The sequence below is a fragment of the Chiloscyllium plagiosum genome, unplaced genomic scaffold, assembly GCF_037043375.1.
Source record: "Chiloscyllium plagiosum isolate Xiang-an unplaced genomic scaffold, Cpla_swu_hap1 HiC_scaffold_1, whole genome shotgun sequence".
NCBI classification, from domain to species: Eukaryota; Metazoa; Chordata; class Chondrichthyes; order Orectolobiformes; family Hemiscylliidae; genus Chiloscyllium; species Chiloscyllium plagiosum.
Genome location: NW_028270139.1, coordinates 86,726,207 through 86,753,590, shown reverse-complemented (window position 1 = coordinate 86,753,590; position 27,384 = coordinate 86,726,207). Strand labels below are relative to the sequence as shown.

The 27,384-nt window shown below is 40.9% G+C and overlaps 1 protein-coding gene across 2 annotated transcripts in view; it reads right to left on the bottom strand.

Moving 5' to 3' along the window:
• The window catches only part of adamts6 (ADAM metallopeptidase with thrombospondin type 1 motif, 6), a 300,876-nt gene that overhangs the window by 256,413 nt on the left and 17,079 nt on the right, over nucleotides 1–27,384 (bottom strand). For both annotated transcript variants that reach the window (XR_015757565.1, XM_087988638.1), the window contains exon 5: nucleotides 4,000–4,217. Coding sequence is in view for 1 of the 2 variants with exons in the window: in XM_087988638.1 (XP_087844764.1) it covers nucleotides 4,000–4,217 (218 nt within the window). In the remaining variant the exon portion in view is untranslated. The remainder of the gene's footprint in view (nucleotides 1–3,999; nucleotides 4,218–27,384) is intronic.

Below are 27,384 nucleotides of genomic sequence, written 5' to 3'. Positions count from 1 at the left end.
TTTGGCTTTCAGCGCTCCAACCCAACCCCCACAAGGCTCTCAGAGATCAAACCCTCCATCCATAGCTCTCTTGCCCCCACAGGGATAGCTGTCATAGTTCTATTCCCATCCCGTCACCCTGCAGTGCCTCTAATTCAGAAGGATACAGATTCTTTAAATCTGGGAAAATTCAATAGGTCAGATACTGAGAGCTTTTTACCTCCCTTGGCTCCCATGTCTACAGCCAGAGTGCACAATCTCAGGGTAAGGGAACAGCTGTTTTAGACTGAGCTGAGGAAAATTTTCTTCCTCAGTGTATGTGAATCTTTGAAATTCTCTACTCCATAAGGTGATAGGTGTACAGTCAAGGTTAAGATTGATGTAATTGTGAACTCAATAGGAATCAAGGGATATATAGACTGGGCAAGAAGGTGGTGTTGAGTTTAAGGATTACCCATGATCATGTTAGTTGGAACCAGGCTCAAATGCCCATATATGTTCTAAACCTGGTCCTATTTCCTCTGTTATTATGCTCTTATGAACAATACAGCAATGATCTTATTGGTTATAAAATGCCTACATTATTGTCTTGCAATTGGCTTCCTGGAATCTATTAGCTTCATTCTCTCTCTGTGATGCACAAACAAAGAAATATTTTTTTTTCAAATTGGTAAATTGGGGTTAATACAAAAGGGTTGATTTTGGCTCTGCCCACATGGCAGTAACCAATCAGGGAGCAGTTAAAATGCTCAGGTGAATTATCCACCTGCATTCATTAGGTCTCAGCTGCAACTTGTACTCCAGTTCAATCAGAAAAGCCAGTGCAGCTTTCTTGTCAGGTCAGGGCATCCAGGAAGTGAACCTGGACATTAGGGTATAAAGCGAGTGCTAAGCCTACACCAACCAACAGTGAGACCACCTTTGCCCCCAATGTTTACATCCAATCAGACACCCATGGGTCTGCTGTACAGACTCTTCATGCTGCCATCCCTGCATCTGAAGTCCCAGCAGTGCCATTGCGAAGAGAGATCACTGCTGAAGCATGCTTGAGACCTCAAGGTTCTCGGAGAAAGTGAGGACTGCAGATGCTGGAGATCAGAGCTGAAAATGTGTTGCTGGAAAAGCGCAGCAGGTCAGGCAGCATCCAGGGAACAGGAGAATCAACGTTTTGGGCATGAGCCCTTCTTCAGGAATCCTGGTTGGGTGCAAATTTTGTTGGTCTGAACATAGTCTGGAATCCGGGCGGGGTCAGTCGGTTCCATAGACAGGGGCTGAGGAAGGAGATGTGGCTGTAGTAGCGAGTCTGTTTGAGAACGTGGCTGAAGAGCTTCTGGGCAGAGGAGATGACCTGGGGTGTGCAGTGAGAGAGGGACTCACTGAAATCCTTGTAGAGGGAGGAAGAGAGCTTCTTCAAGGAAGGCATCCTTGCAAGAGGTTAAAATCTAGGAGAAAGTGAGGACTGCAGATGCTGGAGATCAGAACTGAAAATGTGTTGCTGGAAAAGCGCAGCAGGTCAGGCAGCATCCAAGGAGCAGGAGAATCGACGTTTCGGACATGCACAAAACGTCGATTCTCCTGCTCCTTGGATGCTGCCTGACCTGCTGCGCTTTTCCAGCAACACATTTTCACCTCAAGGTTCTGGGCCAAGTGAGTCAAAGAAACAAACTACTCAGGAACTGGAGGGTCAGAGAGGAAACCTCCTCCAGGGAGATCACTGCCTGTCTTGAAGTGGCATGTGTATCATAGGTAGGAGCAAATTACTGCAGATGCTGGAATCTGTACCGAAAACAAAACACACTGGAAATCACAGTGGGTCAGGCAGCATCTGTGGACAAAGAACAAGCTACTGTTTCCAGTCTAGATGACCCTTCATCAGAGCTGATTTGAAATGTGGAGGGACAGCATTAATGTAATAGTTGTGGGCCTGGGGGAGTGGAGTGTTGTGGAAGAAAGGGTGTTGATAGTGCAGATTAAGTGACTGGAATGTGAGAGTAGCAGAACAATGGTGGGAAAACTGCCGGACTGGGAAGGAGAGATGGTCCCACTAAGGTGAGGGGATGGGGAGACAGGACGTAGTGACAGAGAATGTAACAAGTAAAGATAAAAGAAAGGGAACAAACGGGAGTGGGTTCACAGTCTGAAGGCGCTGAACTTAATATAAAGTTCAGTAGGTTGTAAACTGCCAAGTCAGAAGATGAGATGTTGTTCCTCCAGTTTGCACTGTGATTCACTGGAGCATTGCAGCATGCTGGGAACAGACAGGTGGGCATACAAGCTGGAAGTTGTGTTAAAATGACCGGCTACGGCAAGATCAGGGTCATGCTTGCGCACAGACCAGAGATGTTCTGCAAAGTGGTCACCCAGTCTGTGCTTGGTTTCCCCAATGTAGAGTGGCCACTCTGGGTGCAGCAAGTGCAATACACGAGGTTGGTGGAGTTACCGGTGAAATGCTGCTTCACCTGAAAAGACTGACTGGGCCCTTGCATGGTGAGTAGGGGGGGAGGTGAAGGGCAGGTGTTACACCTTCTGCAGTTATACGGGAAGATGTTGCAGAAAGGGGGTTGGTGTTAGTGCTCTATGAATGGACTAGGGTGTCTCAGAGGGAACAATCCCTGTGAAATGCAGACAAGGGTGTGAGGGGAAGATGTGTTTGCTGGTGGCATTCTGCTGGAGTTTTCTGAAATGGTGGAGGATGATCCTTTGAATGCAGAGGCTGGTGGGACGAAACATGAGGACAAGGGGGACCCGACCACACTGTTGTGAGTGATGGGAAGGTGCAGGGGCAGAAGCATGGGTGACAGGAGGATGTGGTTGAGGGCCCCGTCAAACACATTGAGAGGGAAACCACAGTTATGGAAGAAGGTAACCATATCAGCAGTGCTGTTTTCAAAGATGGGATCATCCAAATAGATATGATGTAGGCGAAGGAACTGGGAGAATGGGATGGAGTCCTTGCAGGACATGGGGCATGAAGATCTGTAGTGTAGGTAACCATGGGAGTCAGTGCTTTGTAGTGGATAGCAGTGGACAGTTTATTCCCATAAATGGAGACAGAGAGGTCAAGGAAAAGAAGGCAAGTGTTGTAAATGGGCAATGAGAAAGTTTATAGAGGGTTGAAAACTGGAGGCAAACTGAACACATTTTTCAAGGTCCAGGCAGGAGCATGAACAGTCACCGATGTACTGAGAAAGTACTGAGAAAGTGAGAGGGTGACTGGAAGAAAGATTGTTCCACATACCCCATAAAGGGACAGGCATAACTGGGGCCCATGTGGGTGCCCATAGTCTCTCCTTTGACTTGGCAGAAGTGAGCTGAATTAAAGGAAACATTGTTCAGTGCGAAAACAAGTTCAGCCAAGTGGAGGAGAGCACTGGTGGATGGGGATTGTTCAGGTCTGCAATGAACATCATATCCTGCTGCTGAGAAAATGCCTTGGAGGTGGGATAAGGAGCTATCCCTGCATAGCTCTCCATGGCTTTACCTGCCTTTTACCTCCCAGCTTGCCATTTGGAGACATTCAAAATGCTGTCCTGAAGCACACCTCCGGCTCTCAAAAATGAATATTCAATCTCCCTCTACTTTGGGTTTCTGACTGACAACATCCTCCAGGAACTCCCTTCTTAGGGCATGCCATCTCTTTGGTGCCAAGACTGTGGCCTCTTTCCAGCTAAACCTCCGCTCCCTTGCCTTCTGGCCAGAGAACACGTCCTGCTCAGTTCAGGCAGGCAGCATTATTGACGAGGCCCTGATGGAACTAAATCATTTTCTCAGACTGAAGTCATCCTTTTCAAGAACGTAGTCTTTGAGTTATATTGTGCAATAAAAGATACTGATGCTTAAAATGTTCATTTGAAATTCTATTCTTCTATTTCAGTCACGGTAATCATTCATTCATAGTACATAAATCAATGCCTCAGCTATAATAGCATTGAGATGGACTTTAGACAACTCTTATTCAAGGCCAAGAAAATCGATTCAACAAATGTTTATAATTTTAAAATACAAAGGGATAAAACTTACAATATTCATTACTGATAAGATATAATGTTCGATATCCTTACGACCATGATATCCCACCATCATTTTGTCTGCCACTACAAGAGTTTCCACAAAGCGTTCAAGGCTTACTGATCTCCTTTGTCGATGGGCACTGGTTTCAGTTTTGTTCTTTGGCAATGAGGTTGGAAAGGCCGAGTGATGATTTAACCACCACGGCTTTCTTCTTCCTGTGCGGTCTTCTAGGAGTGAAGATAATCAACCATGTTAGCCAGATGAGTTATTTAACAGTTTATAATCCAGCTGCTTTAAAATGTGGAGCTTCACCTTCATGAATTGAAACAACCACTAATTAAAGGACAGGAAAACAGAATATGTTTGGTCAAATTTTATGGAAAATGAAATGAGCTCAAAATTTATTCATGCCTGTCTTGATGCAAACAGTAAAACTCTCAGGTGGGTCTCCCTTTTAGTTATACTGACCAAGTAGCAGCACAGATCAAAGGCACATCTAAACATTCTGAACCAGCATCAGCTTCAGACTAACTTGAAAGCTGTTCAGGATGATTAGTTTCCAACATTGCCTTCTTAGAATATTTGATCTTTTGCATTGTACAGTGGACCCCACCTAAATTAGCAAGGGACTGAAAAGAAAGATTATTCTTCATAGTGAGGAATGGTAAAAAATACATTTTGCAAATGCACCTTTAACCTTAGTACATTCCAAAGTGCTTTGTAAACAATTTGTCTATTTTTTGCAGTGAACTTGTTTTGCATTTGCAGTCATTTTTGATGTGTAAACAAGATGTATACAGCAAGGCTTCGCAAATGTTCAAATACCAGACTAGTTAATCTGTTTAGGTTGGTTGAGAGGCTTTTGCTCAAGATATAAGCAAACATTCCAACTTGCATGAAATGTGTTGGAACATTTTTCATCCGCCTCAATACAAAGACAGGGCTTCAGTTTAATATTTCATTTTAATCCCAACAGAAAATTGATTGCAACATGAGGGGTCATCATCATTTTACAAAATTCCTAAAATGTAAATGTATCACAGATTACACGTACATCCACTTTTTCAGTTCTGAAAACTATATCAGAAAGAGAAAGATTCCATTAGCTCAGTGTGGTCCTCATCTGTGACCAAAAATGCCACACCATGCTAGTGAATGCCTATGCTGAATACCAGATACACCATTGTCTAATGTAAACTACGACTAAGACAAACTACACACTTTTTATCTCTTATGCTGTCGCTGGGCATTGTGCCCTCTGACTTTGTATATTTTGGTACAAATACTCAGGTTAAATAAAGGGATAAGGTCCCAAAAACGGAATATAAATTAGGAAACAAGTTGAAAAGTAGGACCTCAAATGTTCCAACATGTTTAACGCAAGTTGGAATGTTTCCTTATATCCTGATTTTAGGATTACTATTAGGGCCACATGCTTGTCAGTGTAGAAATAGTAGTATATATTGGATAAACATGTGGCTGAAGAAACTGTGTGAGGAGGAGGAGGGTTTCATAGTCTTGGGGAATTGGGATTGGTTCTGAGGGAGGTGGGACCAGTACAAACTGGACACGCCCTATGTAGGCCTGGGACTCATGTCTTAGAGGGAGCATTGGCTACAGTGGTTCGGGAGACTTAAAATTAAAACGGCAGTGGGATAGGAACCAGTCCAAGAAGTCAGAGGAAGGGAAATCAAGAACAAAAACAAAAGACTGAAAAGTGATAAGCAGAGAAACCGAAGGTCAAACACGGACACAGTGAAAAATAAAAGGAACGGGTCAAGAATAGTTAAAAAGGCAAGTCTTAAGGATTTGAGCTCAATGAGCAGTGCATTTCCAATAAAGTGGATGAATTAATTGCTCAAATAGATTTTAAAAATGATATGATATAGTCAGGAATATGGAGATATGGCTGCAGGGTGACCAGCGATAGGAATTGAATATCTGGGGTATTCAGTGTTTAGGAAGAACCAACAAAAAGGAAACGTGGTGGGGTTGTATTGCTGGTTAAAGAGGATGTAATGCAATAGTAAGGAAGGACATTAGCTCCAATGATATGGAACCTGTATGGGTAGAGCTAAGAAATGCAAAGAAGCAAATTAGTGGGGGCTGTATATAGACCCCCAAACTGGAGGGATGATGTTGTGAATGGCATTAAACACAAAATTAGAGATACATGCAATAAAAGTAAATCATAATTATGAGAGACTTTAATCTGCATATAGATTGTGCAAATGAATTTAGTAGTAATAATAGAGGAGGAATACCTGGAGTGCATATAAAATGATTTTCTGGATCAATACGGTGAGGAACCAACTAAATAACAGGCCATCATAGACTACACATTGTGCAATGAGAAAGGAGTAACTGGCAATCTAGTTGTGCAAGATTACTGAGGATGAACAATCATAGTATGAAGGAATTTGTCATCAAGATGGAGAGAGATCCATTTGGTTCTGAGACCAGGGTCCTGAATCTAAATACAGGAACCTATGATGGTGTGAGGTGTGAGTTGGCTATGCTAAATTAGAGAACACTACTGAAAGGGATAACAATGGCAATGACAAACATCAAAGAGCACATGCATGAACTGCCATAATTGTTCATTACTGTCTGGTATAAAACGGCAAAGGTGGTCAAACCACAATTTACAAGGGAAATTAGAGATAGTATTGGACTCAATGAATTGGCACACAAATTGGCTTGAAGAAAAGAATAGCAGACCAGAGGAGGGTGAACAGTTTAGAATTCAGCAATGGAGGACAAAAGAGTTGATTAAGAAAAAGAGTAGAGAGTAAGCCTGTGGGGAATATAAAAACTGACTGTAAAAGTTCATGTAAATATGTCATAGAGACGTACAGCACAGAAACACACCCTTCGATCCAACGCGGCCATGCTGACCAGGAATCCTAAATTAATCCAGTCACATGGGCCAGTACTGGCCCATATCCCTCAAAACCCTTCCCATTCTTGTACCCATCCAGATGCCTTTTAAATGTTGTAATTGTACCAGCCTCCACCACTTCCTCTGGCAGCTCATTCTATACATGCACCACCCTTTGTATGAAAAAGTTGCCCCTTTGGTCTCTTTTACATCTTTCCTCTCTCACCCTAAACTTATGCCCTCTAGTTCTGGACTCCCCCACCTCAGGGACAAGACTTTGTTTATTTATCCTATCCATGCATCTCATGATTTTATAAACCTCTATAAGGTCACCCCTCAGCCTCTGACGCTCCAGGGAAAACAGCCCCAGCCTATTCAGACTTTCCCTATAGCTCAAACTTTCCAACCCTGGCAACATCCTTGTAAATCTTTTCTGAACCCTTTCAAGTTTCACAACATTCTTTCTATAGGAGGGAGACCTGAATTGCATGCAATATTCCAAAAGTGGGCAAACCAAGGTCCTTTACAGCTGCAATATGACCTCCCAACTCCTTTACTCAATTCTCTAACCAATAATAGAAAAAGCTTGGTGAAGCCAAAAGTAAGTCCCTTACAGTCAAAAAGAGGAAAATTTATACTGGGGAACAAAGAAATGTCTGACCAACTTAATACAGTAAATTTAATTTACTACCTCTAGAGTTAGGAGTGTGCCCATTGATTAAATATTGTTTAAAAACACACATTAAGTAATAGAAATGTAATGCAGGGGGTATACACATCACTGTTATACTATATTTATGGCATAAATGACTTAAATAATAATTCATCTTTACCTTAAATAAAATGTACTGACAGAGAGCCTCACTTGCACTCTCAACTATCTACTCAGACATGGTGGTAGATCACAGTATTTGAGGAGCAACTGAATTGAAATTGAATCAACTGCTGATATTTCATGTGGCCATTCGACTGAGCCACAAGCATATTCACATTGAGGTAAATAAATTAATAAACCTATGATAATTTGATGGAATAAACATTGTGGTATTTGAGGTACATATTTTCTGCCAGTTTATCAAGAGTGCCGATTCACAAGGTGCTGGTTAAAACAAAGCTTGCTGTACATACTTTGGCTCTGTGTTCACAAATGAGGACACAAGTAACATGCCAGAAGAGTTGGGGGACACGGTGAGCTGTGAGATGGCAGCAGAGATGATTCAGGGTGTTGTGGTCAAGCTGAATGAGTGGACAAATGCATGGCAGATGCAGTAAGATGGATAAATTTGAAGTTATCCACTTTGGTAGTAAAAACAGGAAGGTGGATTATTATCTGAATGGCTATAACTTCAGAGGGAAATATGCAGTGAGACCTGAAGATCCCCCTACACCTGTTGCTAAAAGAAAGCACGCAGGTGCAGCAGGTGAAAAAGAAACTGAAAGATATTTTGACCTTCATAATGGAAGAAGTCAAGGATAGGAACCAGGGATGTCTAGCTGCAATTGGAGCTTGGTGAAACCACACCTGGAACATTATGTACAGTCTTGGTCTACTTAACCCCAGGTCCGAGTCTTTCCAAAAAGTAGAATCATCTTATCTGTGTCCACTCTATTCAGGCCTCACAGTATCCTGTAGGTTCCAATTGGATCTGTCCACAAAAATTACCCTGACCTTCCAGATGCCTGCCAATTCAACACAACACAGTGTTCCCTGGCCAACATCTCGGTTTCGTCTTGCTGCAGTGCTCCAGCGAAACTCAGTGCAAACTGGAAGAGCAGCATCTCATTCTCCCCTTGGGACCTTGCAGCCTTTAGGACTCAATGTCAAGTTGAATAATTTTAGAGTCTAAGCACCTTCTCCTTATCACAACCCCACAACCCCACACACCAGGCCTTGTCATCACATGGGCTGCTACCACAAACAACCCATTGTCATCCATTAACAGTCCCCATTAGCAGCCATTGATTCTCCCGGCTGATCTTTACACATTCCTTTGTCTGTCAAGCTGTTTTTCTCTCTCTCAGGGTCCTATCTCCACCTATCGTTTACTCCTCCCTCCTCCCCCACCCCATCTTCAGAATATATTTCCTTGCAACAATCATTTCTGAAGAGTCATTGGACCTGAAATGTTAACTCTGCTTTCTCTCCAGAGATACTGTCAGTGTTGAGTTTTTCCAGCAATTCTATTGTTTCTGATTTCCAGCATTCACAGTTCTTTTGTTTTTTTTCCATTACAGAAAGGAGATTGCCTGCTCTTTATCTTGCTTGACCTGCTAAAATTCATCTAATTTTTCTGCGTTATATGCCTTTGTGCAAGGGGATCATGTTCACACTCACACCCTTTGCACAACGTATCAATGCCATTGCACAGCTCCCCATGGGGCCTTCATTGTTTCATATTACCAGGGACTCAGTCTCCCCTCCAAAGCAAGAAAGAGCCTTGGGCTCTCTACCTTCCTCATGAAGAGTTTAAATATATCAGCTTTCTTCAATGTGCCAAGAATGGCCCTTTACACTGCCACAGTCCTTCAAATCCTACAGCAACAAAACATTTTCCTGTCCATTTTAGTATCTAAGGTTTCAATATATGAAATATATTGTTTGTGAAATAGTATTGAAAAGTGGTTGATCCAAGAAGTACAACAGGCTGAATAAGTTCAAGCCCTAGGAACTGATAAAAGTTTCTTTGGTGATTTAATGGTACAAACAGTTAGAAAGGGAAAATATAAATCACAGAATGGATACAGCAATCCATTCATTCCATTGTGCATACATTGGTTCTACAAAGGAACAATTGACCTAGTGACACTCCCTGAGCTTCTCCCTTTAGCTGTGCACGTTCTACTTTTCCAGCGAATATTAATTTCCTCCTGACTTTCTCAACTGAACCTGCCTCTACAATATTCTCAAGCAGTATGCAAGTTAGCTCACTGAACTTGAAGGTTTGTTTTCAGATGTTTTGTCACCATACTAGGTAACATCATCAGTGAGAGCCTCTGGTGAAGCACTGGTGGGATGTCCTGCCTCTCTATTTATAGGTCTTGGTTTCTTAAGGTGTGTAATGTCATTTGTGGGTTTTTTTCAAGAGAAGGTAGATAGGGTTCAAATCAATGTATTATTGATGGAGTTCTGGTTAGAATGCCACACCTCTCAGAATTCTCGTGCGTGTTTTTGTTTCACCTATCGTAGGACTTGCATGTTGTCCCAGTCAATGCGGTGTCCTTCTTTGTCTTCATGTATAGAAACTAGTGATAATGGGTCGTGTCTTTTGGTGGCTAGTTGGTGATCATGTGTCCTGGAGGCAAGTTTCCTGCTAGTCTTCCGATGTGGTGTTTTTTACACTGTCAAGCAGTGATCATGTGTCCTGGAGGCAAGTTTCCTGCTAGTCTTCCGATGTGGTGTTTTTTACACTGTCAAGCAGTGATTTGCAGATCCTAACCACTTAATGCATGAAAATGTTGTAACTCACGTAACTATGACTTAATTCGTCAAATATCTTGTATCTGTGCCTTCTTGTTCTTAATCCTTGGGAACAGCAGTTTTTCCCCCTACTCTGTCTAGACATTTCATGATTTTGAATACCTCTACCAAATTTCCTCATAAATTTCCCTTCTTCATGGAAAAGGAGGGTGGTGAGGGTCTACAATGCAATATCTAGGAGGGTAGTTGAGGCAGGTATCCTCACAATCTTTCAAAAGTACTTGTATGCAGACTTGAAGTGTCATAACATTCAAGACTATGCGCCTAGTGCTGGAAAATGGGACTAGTGTAAGTAGTGGTGTATTTTCTGGTGGCACAGACTCAAAGGGTCTCTTCTGTACTGTATGATTCTGTGATTCTTTGAAAACGGTCTCAACTTCATCAATTCAACAGCATAAAAGAAAACCCTTGTTCATAGAAATATTTTCATCAATCTTTTCTGCACTTTCTTGAATTAATTTACCTTTCCTAAAGTTCACTGCCCAGAAATGGTCACAATGCATCAATTGAGGCCAACTCAATGTTCTACACAAATTTAACATAGCGTCTTTGCTTCTCTACTCTACCACCTTATAAAGCTGAGGATACTAGATGCATTATTAACCACAGTCTGTCAATCTGATTTGCCAATTTTATTGATTTATACACATGGATCACCTGCAGATCTATCTACTCCTCCTGCATCCCATTTAGACTAGTTTATATTTCCTTTCATTGTTCTTCCAACTAAGCATAATCATTTCACATCTCTTTGCATTAACTTTCATCTGCAACTTACCTGTCTGTTCCACTAACCTGTTGACATCCTTCAGAAGTCCTAAACTAACCTTCTCACAGTTCACAATACATCTACATTTTCCATCATCCACAAATGTTAAACTTGTACCTTGATTCATCTGACTCAGTCAATTCTGAATCCATGTTGTCACTGTCCCTTTTATTTAATAATTTTTCTCACAAGTCTGTTGTGCAACAAATAATTGTTTGCATGTCCATGCACAGCACGTCAATAATTTTACACTTATCATCTCATGTTGTTACGTCTTTTAAAAATGTCAGCAAGTTACTTAACCATGATTCTGTCTTAACAAATCTATGTCAACTTTTCCTAATTAACTCGTATTCACCTAAATGATTATTAATTTTGCTATAAATTACCATTTCAGGATATTAACTGAGGTTAAACTAATAGACCTGGGCTGCTGGGCTTATTTTTACACTTTTTTTAAACAACAGTCCAACGTTGGCAATCACCACCTCCGTCAGAAATGAAGATTGGATACTTATCCCAGTGCCCTACATTGCCTCTAACTTTTCCTGACACTGCGTGGACTTCTGAGATGTGTATGGTGCAGTGACTACCAGACCAGAAGGCCTGCTCTCAATTCTGTCAATATCTTCATCTTTAAAAAAATCTGTTTTTAGCTATCCAATATCTCCTCCTAATCAATTTGAAAACCTATTGAAGTACCTGATTTACCCCTTCTTTAACCATGACTATAGCAGCATTTTCTTCCATGGTAAAGACAGATAAAAACTATATATTTCATGCCTCAGGTTTGCTCCCGAGCTCCATGTATGAATCTTCTTTTTGAGTCCTGATTGACCCAACCCCTCCTTTTATCTCTCTATTAATATTTATGCATCTACACTTGACATTTGGTTTCCCTTTTATGTCAGCTGCTTGTCTCTTTTCATTCTTTCTTTTTACTAACATTTACTAGTTATATGCCTGTAGAAGAGTTTGAAATATTCTTCCATGTTAGCTGCCAGTTCCTATTACACATTCACTTTGCTTCTTGTATTTGCTTTTGTCATTCCAACCCCGCCCCCCAAAAAACCTTCTACATTCAGCTTGGATCTCAGTTGTATGATCTTCATGACATCTGCAATAAGCACAATTTTTTTCTTCATCTTAGTCAGCATCTCTTCTGTCCTATCTTTCCTCTTGGCAGGAACACACTATGACTGCACCCAAACTACCTGTCTGTAAAGGCAGCCCATGATTCAGTTACTGTTTTGCCCGCCAATGTTTGACTCCAATTTTTGAGGTCCAGATTTATCCTTACTAGGGCTTTCCTCTGGTTAATTATTCTTACTTAGGTCTTTTGTTGTTTGGTCTTTTCCAAAATTAACATAAACCATGGATCAAAACGTTCTAAATGTTTCTCTGCTGACACTTTCACTGGACTCATCTCATCCCCAAGAACCAGCCTTTCTCATTCAATAGAAAATGTACTGCTGTAAGAAATTCTACTCAGCACACAATTCTATTCCCTCTCTGCCCTTTACACAAGTATTATCCTCATCCATATTTAGATAATTAAAGTTTCTCAATGTAACTATGGTATAAGTCTTGCACCTCTCTGCAATTTCCTTGCAAATTTGTTCCTCTTTCTGACGAGTTAGGCCCTGTAATCTTGGTGCATGAATCACAAAAGGTTGGTTTGTTGATGCAGCAGGTAATTAAGAAGGCAATGGAATATTTGTCCTTCATTGTTAGAGGGATGGAATTTAAAACCAGGGAGGTTATGCTGCAGCTGAACTGGATGCTGGTAAAGCCACACCTGTGTACTGTGTACAGTTTTGGTCTCCTAACTTGAGAAAGAATGTACTCACACTGGAGGGAGTGCAAAAGAGGTTCACTATGTTGATTCCACAATTGAGAGGGTTAGCTTATGAGGAGGGACTGAGTAGACTGGGACTACATTCATTAGGATTTAGAAACTGAGAAGATATCTTATAAAAACATATAAATTTATGAAGGAAATAGATAACTTAGAAGCAGCGAGGTTGTTTCCACTGGCAGAAACTAGAACTAGGTGGCAAAGCCTCAAACTAAGGTGGAGCAGATTTAGGACTGAGCAGAAGATGAATGTCTTCTCCCAAAGAGTTGTGAATCTGTGGAATTCCCTGCCCGGTGAAGCAGTTGAGGCTACTTCGTTGCATGTTTTTAAGGCAAACTTAGATCGATTTTTGAACAGCAAAGGAATTAAGGGTTATGGTGATCAGGTGGGTAAGTGGAGCTGAGTCATGAAGTCATAGAGTCATAGAGATATACAAGACAGAAACAGGCCTTCGGTCCAATTCATCCATGCTGCCCAGATACCCTAACCTAATATAGTCCCATTTACCAGCACTTTGCCCATATCCATCTAAACCCTTCCTATTCATATACCCATCCAAATGCCGTTTTAATGCTGTAATGCCCCCACCACTTCCTCTGGCAGCTCATTCCATACATGTATCACCCGCTGTGTGAAAAAGTTCCCTCTTAGGTCCCTTTTATATCTTTCCCCTCTCACCCTAAATCTATGCCCTCTAGTTCTGGACTCCCCACCCCAGGAACAAGACTTTGTCAAGTTATCCTATCCATGCCCCTCATTACTTTATTAATAAGGTCACCCTTCAGCTTCCCCCACTCCAGGGAAAACAGCCCCAGCCTATTCAGCCTCTCCCTAGAGCTCAATTCTTCCAACCCTGGCAACATCCTTGTAAATCTTTTCTGAACCTTTTCAAGTCTCAGAATATTCCAAAGCATTCTAACCAATGCCCTGTACAGCCACAACATGACCTCGCAAATCATATACTCAATGCTCTGACCAATAATGGAAAGCATACTAAATGCCTTCTTCACTATCCTATCTACCTGTGACTCTATTTTCAAAGAACTATGAATCTGCACTCTTTGTTCAGCAACAGTCCATAGGACCTTACTATTAAGTGTGTAAGTCCTGCTCTGACTTGCTTTTCCAAAATGCAGCACCTCACATTTATCTAAATTAAACTCCATCTGTCACTCCTCAGCCCATCTAATCAAGATCTTGTTGTAATCTGAGGTAACCTTCTTCACTGTCCACTACATCTCCAATTTTTGTGTCATCTGCAAACTTACCAACTATATTTCCTATGTTCAGATTCAAATCATTTATATAAATGACGAAAAGCAGTGGACCCAGCACCGATCCTTGTGGTACACCACTGGTTTCAGGAGTCCTGTCTGAAAAGCAACCCTCCACCATCACCCTCTGTCTTCCACCTTTGAGCCAGTTCTGTATCCAATTGGCTAGCTCTCCCTGTATTCCATGAGATCTAATTTTGCTAACCAGCCTCCCATGAGGAATCTTGTCGAATGCCTTACTGAAGTCCATGTAGATCACGTCTACTGCTCTGCTCTCATCAATCCTCTTTGTTACTTCTTCAAAAAACTCAATCACGTTTGTGAGACATGACCTCCATAATTAGTCCTTACTTTTCCAAATACATGTAATCCTTTGCCCCTCCAACAACTTGCCCCCACGAGAAAGATCAACCATCTCCTATTTCTTATGTTTTTATGTAACTGCACTATTTTTATTCTTTAGTTTTTGCCAAATACATTCCATTTTCAATCCCCATGGACATCCTCTCTCTCCAGCAATGCAATGTGCTCCCTGCTCAATATTGCCATCCACCCCCTTTTCCTTCCTTTCCTGTTTTTGTTTTGGATGCAGGAATATTTAATAGCTAGTCCTGTCCTTCTTTGAGCGAGACTTCTGCCTCTTTGAAACCAGAGCTAGAGCTGTAACTGATGACACTTTCTTGATAAATAGTTACCATGAAATGGAAAGCATCCTGAATTTCCCACATACCATGCTGTGTCATTCTTCTGTCTATTAGATAATAAACCTTATTTCAATACTAAACTTTACTGCGAACAAGCTTTTACCATTAATCACAAATATTAATACAGGGTATACCATACTAATTAAAAACAAAGGAGAAGACTAACCAGCTCTTACTTTTGTTGGTGCCGCCTAAATATAGTGAAGCTAACTGAAATTTTTTAACATTATTAATCCCTCAGCTGCTTAAACTCAGTCTCTAACTTTGGAGAAATGGAAAATAGCAGCAAACTCAGCAACCAATCAATTCAAGGCATTCCTATGAAGTGACCGGAAAGACATGAAATTTGAAAGGGTTCAGAAAAGATTAACAAGGATGTTCCCAGGGTTGGAGGATTTGAGCTATAGGGAGAGGTTGAACAGGCTGGGACTGTTTTCCCTGGAGCGTCGGAGGCTGAAGGGTGACCTTATAGAGGTTTATAAAATCATGAGGGCCATGGATAGGATAAATAGGCAAAGTCTTTTCTCTGGAGTCGGGGAGTCCAGAACTAGAGGGCATAGGTTCAGGGTGAGAAGGGAAAGATATAAAAGAGACCTAAGGGGCAACTTTTTCACGCAGAGGATGCCACATGTATGGAATGAGCTGCCAAAGGATGTGGTGGAGGCTGGTACAATTGCAACATTTAAGAGGCATTTGGATGGGTATATGAATAGGAAGGGTTTGGAGGGATATGGGCCGGGTGCTGGCAGGTGGGACTAGATTGGGTTGGGATATCTGGTCGACATGGACATGTTGTACATCTCTATGATTCTATGACTCTATGACAAGTTGAATGTTTTTCTCACTCACTTTTTTGAAATCCAGTGGCAGATTTTCTCCTTAGATAAGTGACGGGCCTTGAGCCTTGGCCTCTATTTATCTTCTCCCTGGTGCTATATATTCGTTCTGGGCCTGCTCCAGCTGCCAACACTTTGGTTTTGTAACTTCTGTCTCAACTGAATGAAAAGTTGTACTTCATACAAACAGGGTTTTTGAATTTCAAACAGAAGTCTGAATCAGTCTGTAGTCCTTTGCAACTTCAATATCCTTCTCATAGCTTACTTTCTAACATACAACTACATATAATCAGAAAATTCTGATACATTACCTCATCAAAGTCATTGGTATAGACCACAATTGGATAGAATGGTTAGCAAATAACAGATCAGTGATGAGGAATACAGGTATGGTAGTATAGTGGTTTAGTTAAATTAGTCATTAAATTAAATAATGATTCAGAGATATGCGCACCAATCCCACTAAGACAGTTGGACAATCTACACTCAGTTAATTAAATAAATCTGGAATAAAAACCAATAGCATCTGTAACATTGAACCATGAAGCTACCAGATTGTCATAAAATGAATTGGTTCATTAATGTTATTTACGAAAGGAAAACTACCATCATTTTGTGCTTTGAATCTATCTGTGGCTCCAGACACACAGCAGTGTCACTGATCTTAGCTGAACTCTGAAACGGCATAGCAAGTCACTCAATTGTATCAAAATAATAGAAGAAGAATAAAACCAGATGAACCATCCCGTAACAACCTGGGCACTGGACAGAACTAAGGCTCAATAATATAAAATTCTCCACACCAAAATCTTGGAACTTGTGCCAAAATTGGGAGAGTTGCTCCACAGCCTAGACAAACAGTAGCCTCACGTCATCATGCCATGCCATACCACTCAACTACCTTTTTGGGGTTGGGAGGTTATCAGTGTCAGTGGCTATACCAGCATTTGTTGCTCATCCCAATTTGCCTTTGAAAAAGTTATCTGAGCCATCTTGAACTACTGCAATCCATTGTGTAGAGGTATCAGGTCTCAATCAACATCCTTGGGTATATGCTGTCTCACTCCAAGATAGACTATGAAACATGGCAGCACAATAGTACACAGCCATCGATATGCAGGGAATATTCAACACTGACTCTAGATGCTGTGAAGTCCCATGTGATCAGATGGAAACCTCCGGCTGATTACCACCGACCATACCCATCATCCCCACCAGTACCTCAACTGCTCCTCCATGTTGAATACTGCTTGAAGGAAACATTAAGTAAGCATACACAATACGTAATGGTTGGCAGGTTTCAAGTCCATCAACAACAATGCCTATTGGAGTATAACTAACAACTAAGCTGGTCAAGTCCTGGGTAGTATCCACTATACAGGTCCATGACAGTGTGAAAGAAATAACCAGTAGAAAAACCTGCTTGTTGTCATGCCCATCAGTCTACTTGTCACAGATGCACTTGTCCAAAACAGTATGGGTGGAAACAACTATTGCACAGATTGTGCAGAGAGGAAGTCCCATCTTCATACAGTTGACCATCAGCTGTAGTTGTTTGGCATTTTATATCAATCTGTAACCACATGGTGCAGTATATCCCTTACATTGTCATTACCATCAATCTTAATTGAATGAGCGACGTTTAACATCATTCAGACCAGGCATTCCTAAAAATAAGAAGCCAACCTGGGTGAAATTCCAAAGAAGGATACATGCATGTTTACACTGAAGCACCCAACCTGCCATTGGATTTGGAGGATTTTGCAGAGGTATCACTGTGTTATTGCTCAAGGGTTTTGAGATGTCTGCACTACATTGTCCATATCTCCCATGCATGTAGAAGGACTGCTAACACAGCTGATGTAAGATTGGTGCTGGGTTTGAGGTCTTTGGTATCAAACATTCTGTTCCTCAAGTGGCCAAATTCTGCGCAGGCACACTGGAGACTATGTGGAATTTCATCATCAATCTCTGCCCTCATTGAGTGGAAGGAATGAGAATTGATCCATGCCTTCCCGTGCCTCATCATGGACCTTGATGGCCAGATATCAGTGTTCTGTGGTAGGAACAGACTTGCAGTGGACATGTGTTTTGCGGATGTTTAGCCTCAGACCCATTCCCTCAGAAATTCTTTCTCTGAATACCATTGACAATGGCTTAAAGCTCAAACTCTCAGTGTGTGCACATGCAAGCACAGTCTACAGACTGCAGTGTGCTGTCAGAGATTAGGATGGTCTTTTTTCCAGACTGGAGATGACACAGATTGAATAGCTTCCCACTTACTCCCACTGTGTTCCAGTGGGAGCCTTCATAGATGTGGCATGCAGTAAGAAAAGAATCTTTGTGTGATGAACAGCCTTGCTTGGTCTCAGTTTGCAAACTTCTTTTTTATTCCGTGATCAGAGCATCACTGGCCATCTGGCAATTAAGAGTCAACCATATTCCTCCAGGACTTGAGTCACATATACGTCAGACCATGTAAGGCCATTTCCCTACCTAAAGGACATTAGTGAACTAGATGGATTTTTCCAACAATTGATTCGAGGTCATCAGTAGATTCTTAATTCCAGAAGTTTATTAAACATAAATTTTGCCAAATGCCATGGCAGGATTTGAATCTAGATCCTTAGAACATTCTCAGTCATGTTTCAGTATTTTGGCAGGGATTCCATCTGAACTGGTGGTGCTGTAGATTCTCAGCTGTCGGATAACATAAAGAACTGGAGTAAAATTTAAGTCAATGGGAATCTGGGAGAAAACTCTCTGCTGGTTGTAGCCATAACTGACACAAAGAAAGATGGTTGTGGTTGTTGGAGGTCAGTCATCTCAGCTCCAGGGAAACTCTGCAGGAGCTCCTCAGGGTAGTGTCCTAGGCCTAACCATCTTTAGTTGCATCATCAATGACTTTCCCTCCATCATATGGTCAGAAGCAGGGATGCTAACTGATGATAGTAAAGTGCGCGGCACCATTGGTAATTCCTTAAATAATGAATCTATTTATGCCAAGCAGGTATTACAACTTGGACAAAACTCAGACTTGGACCGGTCAATGATAAGTAGCATTCTGGACACATCTCCCAGGCAATCGCCATCCTCAATAAAGGAAGTCTAACTATCTCACCTTGTAATTACAATCACTAAAAGATTCCAGAGAGTGTTTAATCTGTGGAACTCAGTGCCAGCGAAGGTTGTGGAGGACTAGTCATGGACTGTATTTAAGATGGAGAAGGATAGGTTCTTGATTAGTAAAGAGATCAAGTGTTACAGGGAGAAGGCAAGACAAAGGGGTTGAGAAACACATTGCCTATGGTCAAATGACAGACAGACCTGATGGGCCAAATGGCCTACCTCTGCTCCTACATCTTATGGTCTTATAAGTTATGGAGAATTAATGAGCAGAAATGTAGTTGGATTGGATCAGCCACAAAGACAGTGGCTGCAACAAATATTCACAGGCTGGACACTGTGCTTTGAGTAACTTAACTCAGCACTAGCAATATTTTCCAACTTTTGAATTGCATAACTCAAGACCATAATAGAACACTCTACACTTGCCTGATTGTGGGTAGCTACAATAACACTCAAGAAGCTGAACATCATCCAGGACAAGGCAACTCACTGCGTTGGTACCCCATTAGTCATGTTAATAATTCATTCCCTTCCACCCACTGGCATATCATGTCTGCAGTACGTACCATACACAAGATACAGTACAGCAAATCATCAAGCCTGCTTCATCAGCCACTTCCAAACATGCTGCTTCTAATACCTTGGAAATAAGATTCCTTTCCTCAATCTCCAAAGAACAATGTTCCATAAGTAAGAGATTAAAACTAAACATTTTAAGAACTTTGCATCCTAAAAATAGAGCTCACATACAGGATCATTAGGACTACAAGAAGTGTAATATCAACAGAGAGAATACAAAAAGGAAATTGGTCCTCGTAAATCTGACAATTGCAAACCATCATGACTTTGAATTTTCTTGGGCTTGCAGCGGCAATTATTTGAGAGTGCATCATTTTACATTTTTTCAATTGACTATGCATGTTCAGCGACTTAAATGCACCTATTTACAGACAGTCTAGCTTGGTAGGAAAATTGCCTCAAAGTTACTAAATCACTGAGTTTCAATAGCATACATTCTAGGTTGATGAGGAGTTTGCAGGCCACTATTTTTCAATCTGTAAGTTTGCAAGCTGTGCCAGCAGACTGGCGAGTAACCAATGTACAGTTTCTAATAAAACAAAGAACCAAAGGGTCAACCAATTACCATTGACCAATTGCTCTAGCATCAGATGTGGGCATCTCCGAAAATTCATAATTTGAGATACAATCACTAAGTATTTACGAATTCATGAGTTAACCAACCATGGTCATTGGAGTGACATCACAGGAAAATGATGAATTGATTGGCAGATAAGGAACTATTTTTAGGGACTGTCCCTAAAAATACTAACAATTTAGAAAGCGTATTATTATTATTAAGGGGTTAACTGAGAACCACCAGGGATAAGTAAAAGTCAGAAAATAAGAGAAGATGAACGTTAAGGTAAAGGGAGTAGCCTATAATGCTGATAGTCTGTAGAGTCTTATTTTTGTTTCAGAGGGGCTCTAGAATTAATATTATTTGAGTTTAAGGATAATCCAAGCATTAAGTTAATGGTATAAAAGATGGAAAGAGAGCTCGTAGCCATAGTGAGCTCCTCCTGCTCTTTGTGGGAAGTCAGGTACAGTCCCAGTGCTGAGGACCAGCATCTGTGTGGGATGCACCTCCAGCTGCAGCTCCAGGAAGCTCAGGTTTGGGATTCTATAGTAATAATAACATGGGAAGAACATATTGGCCTTGGAAGAAGTACATTTGTTTACAAGAATGATATCTGAACTTCAGGAGTTAAGTTATAAGGAGAGCTTCTATAAATTAGGCCTGCTTTCTCTCTTAGGTTAAGAGATGATCTGATCAAAGTCCCCAAGAAATTATCAGGAACTCTCTTCCACAAACTTTTCACCTCTTACCTTGAAAGCGTGACCTCTTGTTATTGAATCCTTCACCCTGGGAAAAAGCTTATCTCTATCTACCCTGTCTATACTCTTCATGGTTTTGTAAACCTCAATCAGGTCCCCCCTCAATCTTTTTTTTTCTAATGAAAACAAGCCTAACCTACTCAACCTCTCTTCATATCCAGCACCTTCCATACCAGGCAATATCTTCGTAAACCTTCTCTGCACCCTCTCCAAAGTGTCCACATCCTTTTGGTAGTGGGGCGACCAGAACTGTACACAGTAATGTAAATGCAGCCGAACCAACGTCATGTACAATTTTAACATGACCTGCCAGCTCTTACACTCAATATCCCGTCTGATGAAAGCAAGCATACCATATGCCTTCTTGACCACTCTATCCACCTATGCAGCAACCTTCAGGGTACAATGGACCTGAACTTCCAGATCTCTCTGCTCATCAACTTTTCCCAAGGCTCTTCCATTTACTGTATAATTCACTCTAGAATTAGACTTCCCAAATTGCATCACCTCACATTTGCCTGGGTTGAACTCCATCTGCCATTTCTCTGCCCAACTCTCTAGTCTATCTATATTCTCCTGTATTCTTTGAAAGTCCCCTATGCTTTCTGCTATGCCACCAATCTTCATGCCATCTGCAAACTTACTGACCATACCAACAGTGCCCTCTTCCAGATCATTTATGTATATCACAAACAACAGTGGCCCCAGCACTGATCCCTGTGGAACATCACTGGTCACCTCTCTCCATGGAGGTATATGGAGTTAGGCCACAGATCAGCCATGATCTCACTGAGTAGTAGGATAGGCTGGGAGGGGTTGAATGGCCTACTCCTGTTTCTATATTCCTATATTTGGGGTTCAATAGTAAGAAGTACAGATAGATGATTCTGAGGCTGTAAACAATGCTCCAGGATGGTATGAAGCCTCCCTGGTACTAGGGTTAAAGATGTCTCAGAGCTGCATTCTGAAGTGGGAGAGTGAACAGCCAGTGCTTCTGGTACATATGGGTACCAATGACATAGGTAAGGAAACAGATGAGGTATTTATAGTAGATTACAGGGAGTTAGAAAGCAGGTTTAAAAAAAGGACCTCAAAATTGGTGATTTTAAGATTGCCACCAGCATCCTGTGCTAATCAGAGTAGAAATAACAGGATATACCAGATGAGTATGTGACTGGGGAGATAGTGCAAGGGGAAAGCTTCCAGATTCCTGGGGCATTGGGAACAGACCTGGATGGGTTACACCTGGGCAGGACATGAACTGATGTCCCAGGTGATGTATTTGAGAATGTGGTTGGGGAAGGTTTAAACTAAAATGGGTTTACTCTAAAAGGGCAATATCAACACTTACTGATGCCACAAAAAAAAAGTGGATTGTGAAAATCGACATGGACTGTAAGTGGAAAAGCATAGCCAAGTTCATAGATAATCAAATAGGCGAAAGTGAGGACTGCAGATGCTGGAGATTAGAGTTGAGAGTGTGGTGCTGGAAAAGCACAGCAGGTCAGGCAGCATCCGAGGAGCAGGGTGCTGACCTACTGTTATTTTCCAGCACCACACTCTCGACTCATTGAAAGAGCAGGTAAGTGTCAAAAGCAACTCAATGCCAAGAGGCATGAGGTGATTGATTAAAAACAAGGAATGGAGTTATAGATACAATGTAAGAAGATTTAGGGAAACAAAATGAGATTTTGCCTGAAAATAGATATTTCCTTGACAGTGCAAGGGCAGGTAGATAATATTAGCCATAATAACTAGAATAAAGAGAGGAAATCTGTTGGTCTTTTATAAACTGATGCACACAATGTGAAAACAAACAGCAAGACTCATAACTAAGTCACTGTTAGGAAACTGTATGCAGTATTCCACTTCTTGCAATCGCCCCTGATCCCCTCTCACACTGTAACAAAGAACAACCATCCTCAACCAAAAATTGTGTGTGAAAAATTTGTGAAACATAGGTTAGTTACACCAACTGATGCAAAGACCCTACCTGGTACTTGCGAAGCACCAGGCAGTCTGAAAGATTTTTCATGGAAACTCACACACATCCCAGACAGATCCAGACTACCTCCCAAGGAAGTTTGAATAGACTTGCAAGTTTACAATCTTCTCCCAGTACTTTCTTCTCACTGTACTTTACAAGCTACAATAACCCAGGCCCAAAAATAGCCATAGCAAACAGGATCCTTAATATTAAACTCAGTCAAAGCTTAGAAACTATGTAAAATAATGCTTCTTCCAATGCATGCTCAGCAGAGTCAACATCAATATGCCAATTACTCTTCTTAACTGATTATGTGATGGAACTACAAAGGAATGTCAAAGGTAGAATTTTTTTTTTTTAAATGTTTTAGCCTATGTATTAAATATAGGAAATAATGTTGAGCTTATAATTTTACAAAAAGATAAGTATTGAATTAGGAAAAAGACTGATGGCTATAGAGTAAGTGTAGACAAAGAAAAGCATGGTGCAATGTACGACATAAGAAATCCCATGAAGCTGAGTCCATGGAACTGCTCTAATATTACTCAGGTATTCTGCATTCATGCTTGATTTAATTTTGAAGGAGACAGAAGTTTTTCCAGATATTTCATCAGTAAATCAAATACATTGGGCAGAACCCCCAGTAGAGACATTTTACACTGTGAAATGCTGCTCTCCTCCAAAGCTAATACATCTTTCATGAAGTGCAATATCTAGACCTCAATACAGTATTCCTGATGCACTGGATTTCTTAGACATCTTATAAACTCAAATATAAAAATTCAAACTCTTGCAAACTGTGAAAGGAATGCATTTGATGGACTAAATTTCATTTGTTTTATGCTTTATGTTCTTACATGTAGCAACAATTATGGACTTGGGTTTCATCTCATCTCATCTTGAAATTCTTATGTTTCTCCATAGTACAGCTATGGAGAAAAATCAAGGCAAATTGGACAGGGAGGCCCATCTCTCCAATCCCACTGTAAACTAAATTCCACCTCCCCCACCGACCACCACCCCCCAACCCCAACCCGACCCAGCCTCATTGATTGGGCAGAAAGCCAGGCCTTCACTATCCAGCAGCATACAAATGACAGAAACATCCCACACCTGTCCAACCCTCACTAGTTTTCCTGCCACCACTAGTGCCTCAGTCAATTTTGGTCAGGAGAGGTATGGCAATATTAGTAGTGCCCAATGCAGTGGCAGAAGGCCTTTATGAAGGAAGAGAAAGTAAATGCAGGTATTTTTCCTCTCCTTATTTCTCAAAACCTGACTTCTTTTAGATCTTGGTTCAGTTCAAAGATTGACTAAAAAAAAGTCAGTGTTTTGAGTTCCTTTAGCTTCTTTTTGATAAGCTCCTACTTGGAACTAAGTTTACCCTGCTCCCTGCATCCTGGTGCACAATGCATAGATAATAATTCAAAACACGTGACACTGAGTCAGAATCAGGACCAAATCAAGTCAGCTGCAGAGGTCTGACTGACCGATGGCTGTAAGATTGTCCATGTCTCAGTAATGCCCTTCAGAGGTGAAAAATTGCCATCCTAATCTAGTCTGGCCTACGTGTGCCTCCAAGTAAACAGCAATGTGGTTGACTCTTATCTGACCTCTGAAATACCATAGAGAGGTATTCAGTTGTATCAAACCACTGCAGATAAAAACATAATGGGTGTACCTACCCAACATGGACTGAGGCGATCAAAAAGGCGGCCTTGCCAGTAATGCTCTCAACCCAAAAACAAAGAAAAAGAAAATGATTGCTGTATTAACTTATATGTTTCTTCGAGCCATATTGACACAGCATGCATGTAAGATACGCTAGTCTTTATCTCAAATTATAAAACAAGTTGTTAATTGGAGGTGGATGGGTTGCTATGCTTTGAAAATAGCAGTGCCCTATAGAAGTGTCAGAAAACTGAAGTGGCGTCGGGGTTAATTTGTGCTGCTCTCTTCCAAAGCTAATACATCTTTCGTGAAGTGCAATATCTAGACCACAATACAGTATTCCTGATGCACTGGATTTCTTAGACATCTTATAAACTCAAATATAAAGATTCAAACTCTTGCACTCAATTACATTTGTTTTAAAATATCTAATTTTTTTAAACCTTTCCGTGTCAAGTGACAACTCCTAATTTACAGAGGGAAAGAACTCATTCAAAGTCCACTTTGCCAATGCTACTCCTACAATACATCATGTGCATGTGACAAACATTTATCCCAATCAACAATACTAACACAGATTATCTGGTTATTTATCTCATTTCTGGCCAAGTTATTTTGCAGCAAACAAATTGGCTCCTACAACTTCCTCTGTTACACAGGTAACTGTACTTAAAGTACTTGATTGACCACAAAACACTTTAGGACAACCTGAAGTTATGCATTTCTTGGCAAGTTTGTTGGTTTTCTTCATTCTATACAATTACATAATTGGATCAATAAATACTGTGACTAACAATCACCTAAAAGAGGGGTGAACATGTTAGACGAGTTTCTTCATCAGGTTGTGTTGTGATGGAGTTCAATATTAACCTATTAAATGTATGAACATTTTTGGAGCTGACTAACCAATTTTATAATTCCACTAGTTTTGTGTACATTTCCAACATTTGTATTATTTATGTTATAATTAGGCAAGTGTAAATAAAATGAATTATTTAATTAATTCGAATTTTCTTTTAGTTAAAAAGGCAGTCCATCAGTGTATACCAGATTTATTTATATTTTATGATCCCTGTTAGATTCACATAAGCAAAAAAAAAAGGGAAAATGTCCTATTGCAAACTTTACATTAGGGCTATTCTTTAATCAACAACTAAGAAGTTATCTCCCCTTGCCTGCCAACTTGGCTTTCATTCTGCCACTCTACCAAATAATTAATCTGAAATTGGATGTAGTAGGGTAAATGTATTGTGAACCTGCAACCCTTCTCCCAGTCTGCTAACCCGACCTGAGCATTAATGCTGTGTTACACCTTACCATATTATAAAGGAACTTTTCTATGAAAATCGATAATTATACCTCTCCAAAGATTAAATTAGTACTAAAAAAATGAAAAACATGAACTTCCACATAACATCATTTAAACGTTCGTGCAGTTCTATTTAGAATTTTCTTATATATTTAATAGTAAATAACGTTATGAAGGTGTAAGGGGTACTGTACCTTTAAGAGAGTTAAAAGCTAGCAGAACTACCTATGCAGCGCTAAGTAAGGGGTACTGTACCTTTAAGAGAGTTAAAAGCTAGCAGAACTACCTGATGCAGTGCTAAGTAAGGGGTACTGTACCTTTAAGAGAGTTAAAAGCTAGCAGAACTACCTGATGCAGCGCTAAGTGTTTGAACAAGGTAACAATGTAACATTTAGCTAGGTTGCCTAGAGACAGAAAAAGCAAATTCAAATTCAGCCAATCAGTTTAAATTACGCCTCAAAGTACCAAGCTCCAATCGAGTTTGAATTTAGTATTTTGACAATATTAACACCAAAGAAACAATCCAATGCTTTGGGTATAAAACAGGAAAAAAATTGAACAGTTGGAGGAGAACTGCCAAAAGACCAACAGATGTAGGCTGCTAGTGAGAACTCTCTGAGAGGTACCTGTGGGGAGAAAGAGTTTGCACAGGAAAAAAAATCAACACCGAGCTGGAAAGCAAATCTACAGAGGAAGATACACAGCGAAGATTCGACAGCTGGCTGGTTTCAAAATTTGAATTTTTCTGTAAATCTTAATGGGGGGGTTTTATCGCACTAGTATTGTAGAGAGGAAGGTAAAGGATAGGTTTAGAAAAATGAGTTGTAAATAGTTGTAAGTTAATTATTCTCTGTTAGGCTTTAAAAAATTAAAGCTGTTAATTTTTACTTTAAATAGTGACTTTTGGGCTAGTTATAGAGTCATAGAGTCATAGAAATGTAGAGCACGGAAACTAACCCACCTGCCAGCACCCGGCCCAAATCCCTCCAAACCCTTCCTATTACCCATGTTGTAATTGTACCAGCCTCCACCACTTCGTCTGGCAGCCCATTCCACACACGTACCATCCTCTGCGTGAAAAGGTTGCCCCTTAGATCTCTTTTATATCTTTTCCCTCTCACCTAAACCTATGCCCTCTAGTTCTGGACTCACCCACCCCAGGGAAGAGACTTTGTCTATTTACCCTATCCATACCCCTCATGGTTTTATAGAACATAGAACAATACAGCACAGAACAGGCCCTTCGGCCCACGATGTTGTGCCGAACGTTTGTCCTAGCTTAAGCACCCATCCATGTACCTATCCAATTGCCACTTAAAGTTCGCCAATGATTCTGACTCTGCCACTCCCACAGGCAGCGCATTCCATGCCCCCACCACTCTCTGGGTAAAGAACCTACCCCTGACATCTCCCCTATACCTTCCACCCTTCACCTTAAATTTATGTCCCCTTGTAACACTCTGTTGTACCCGGGGAAAAAGTTTCTGATTGTCTACTCTATCTATTCCCCGATCATCTTATACACCTCTATCAAGTCACCCCTCATCCTTCTCCGTTCCAATGAGAAAAGGCCTAGCACGCTCAACCTATCCTCGTACGACC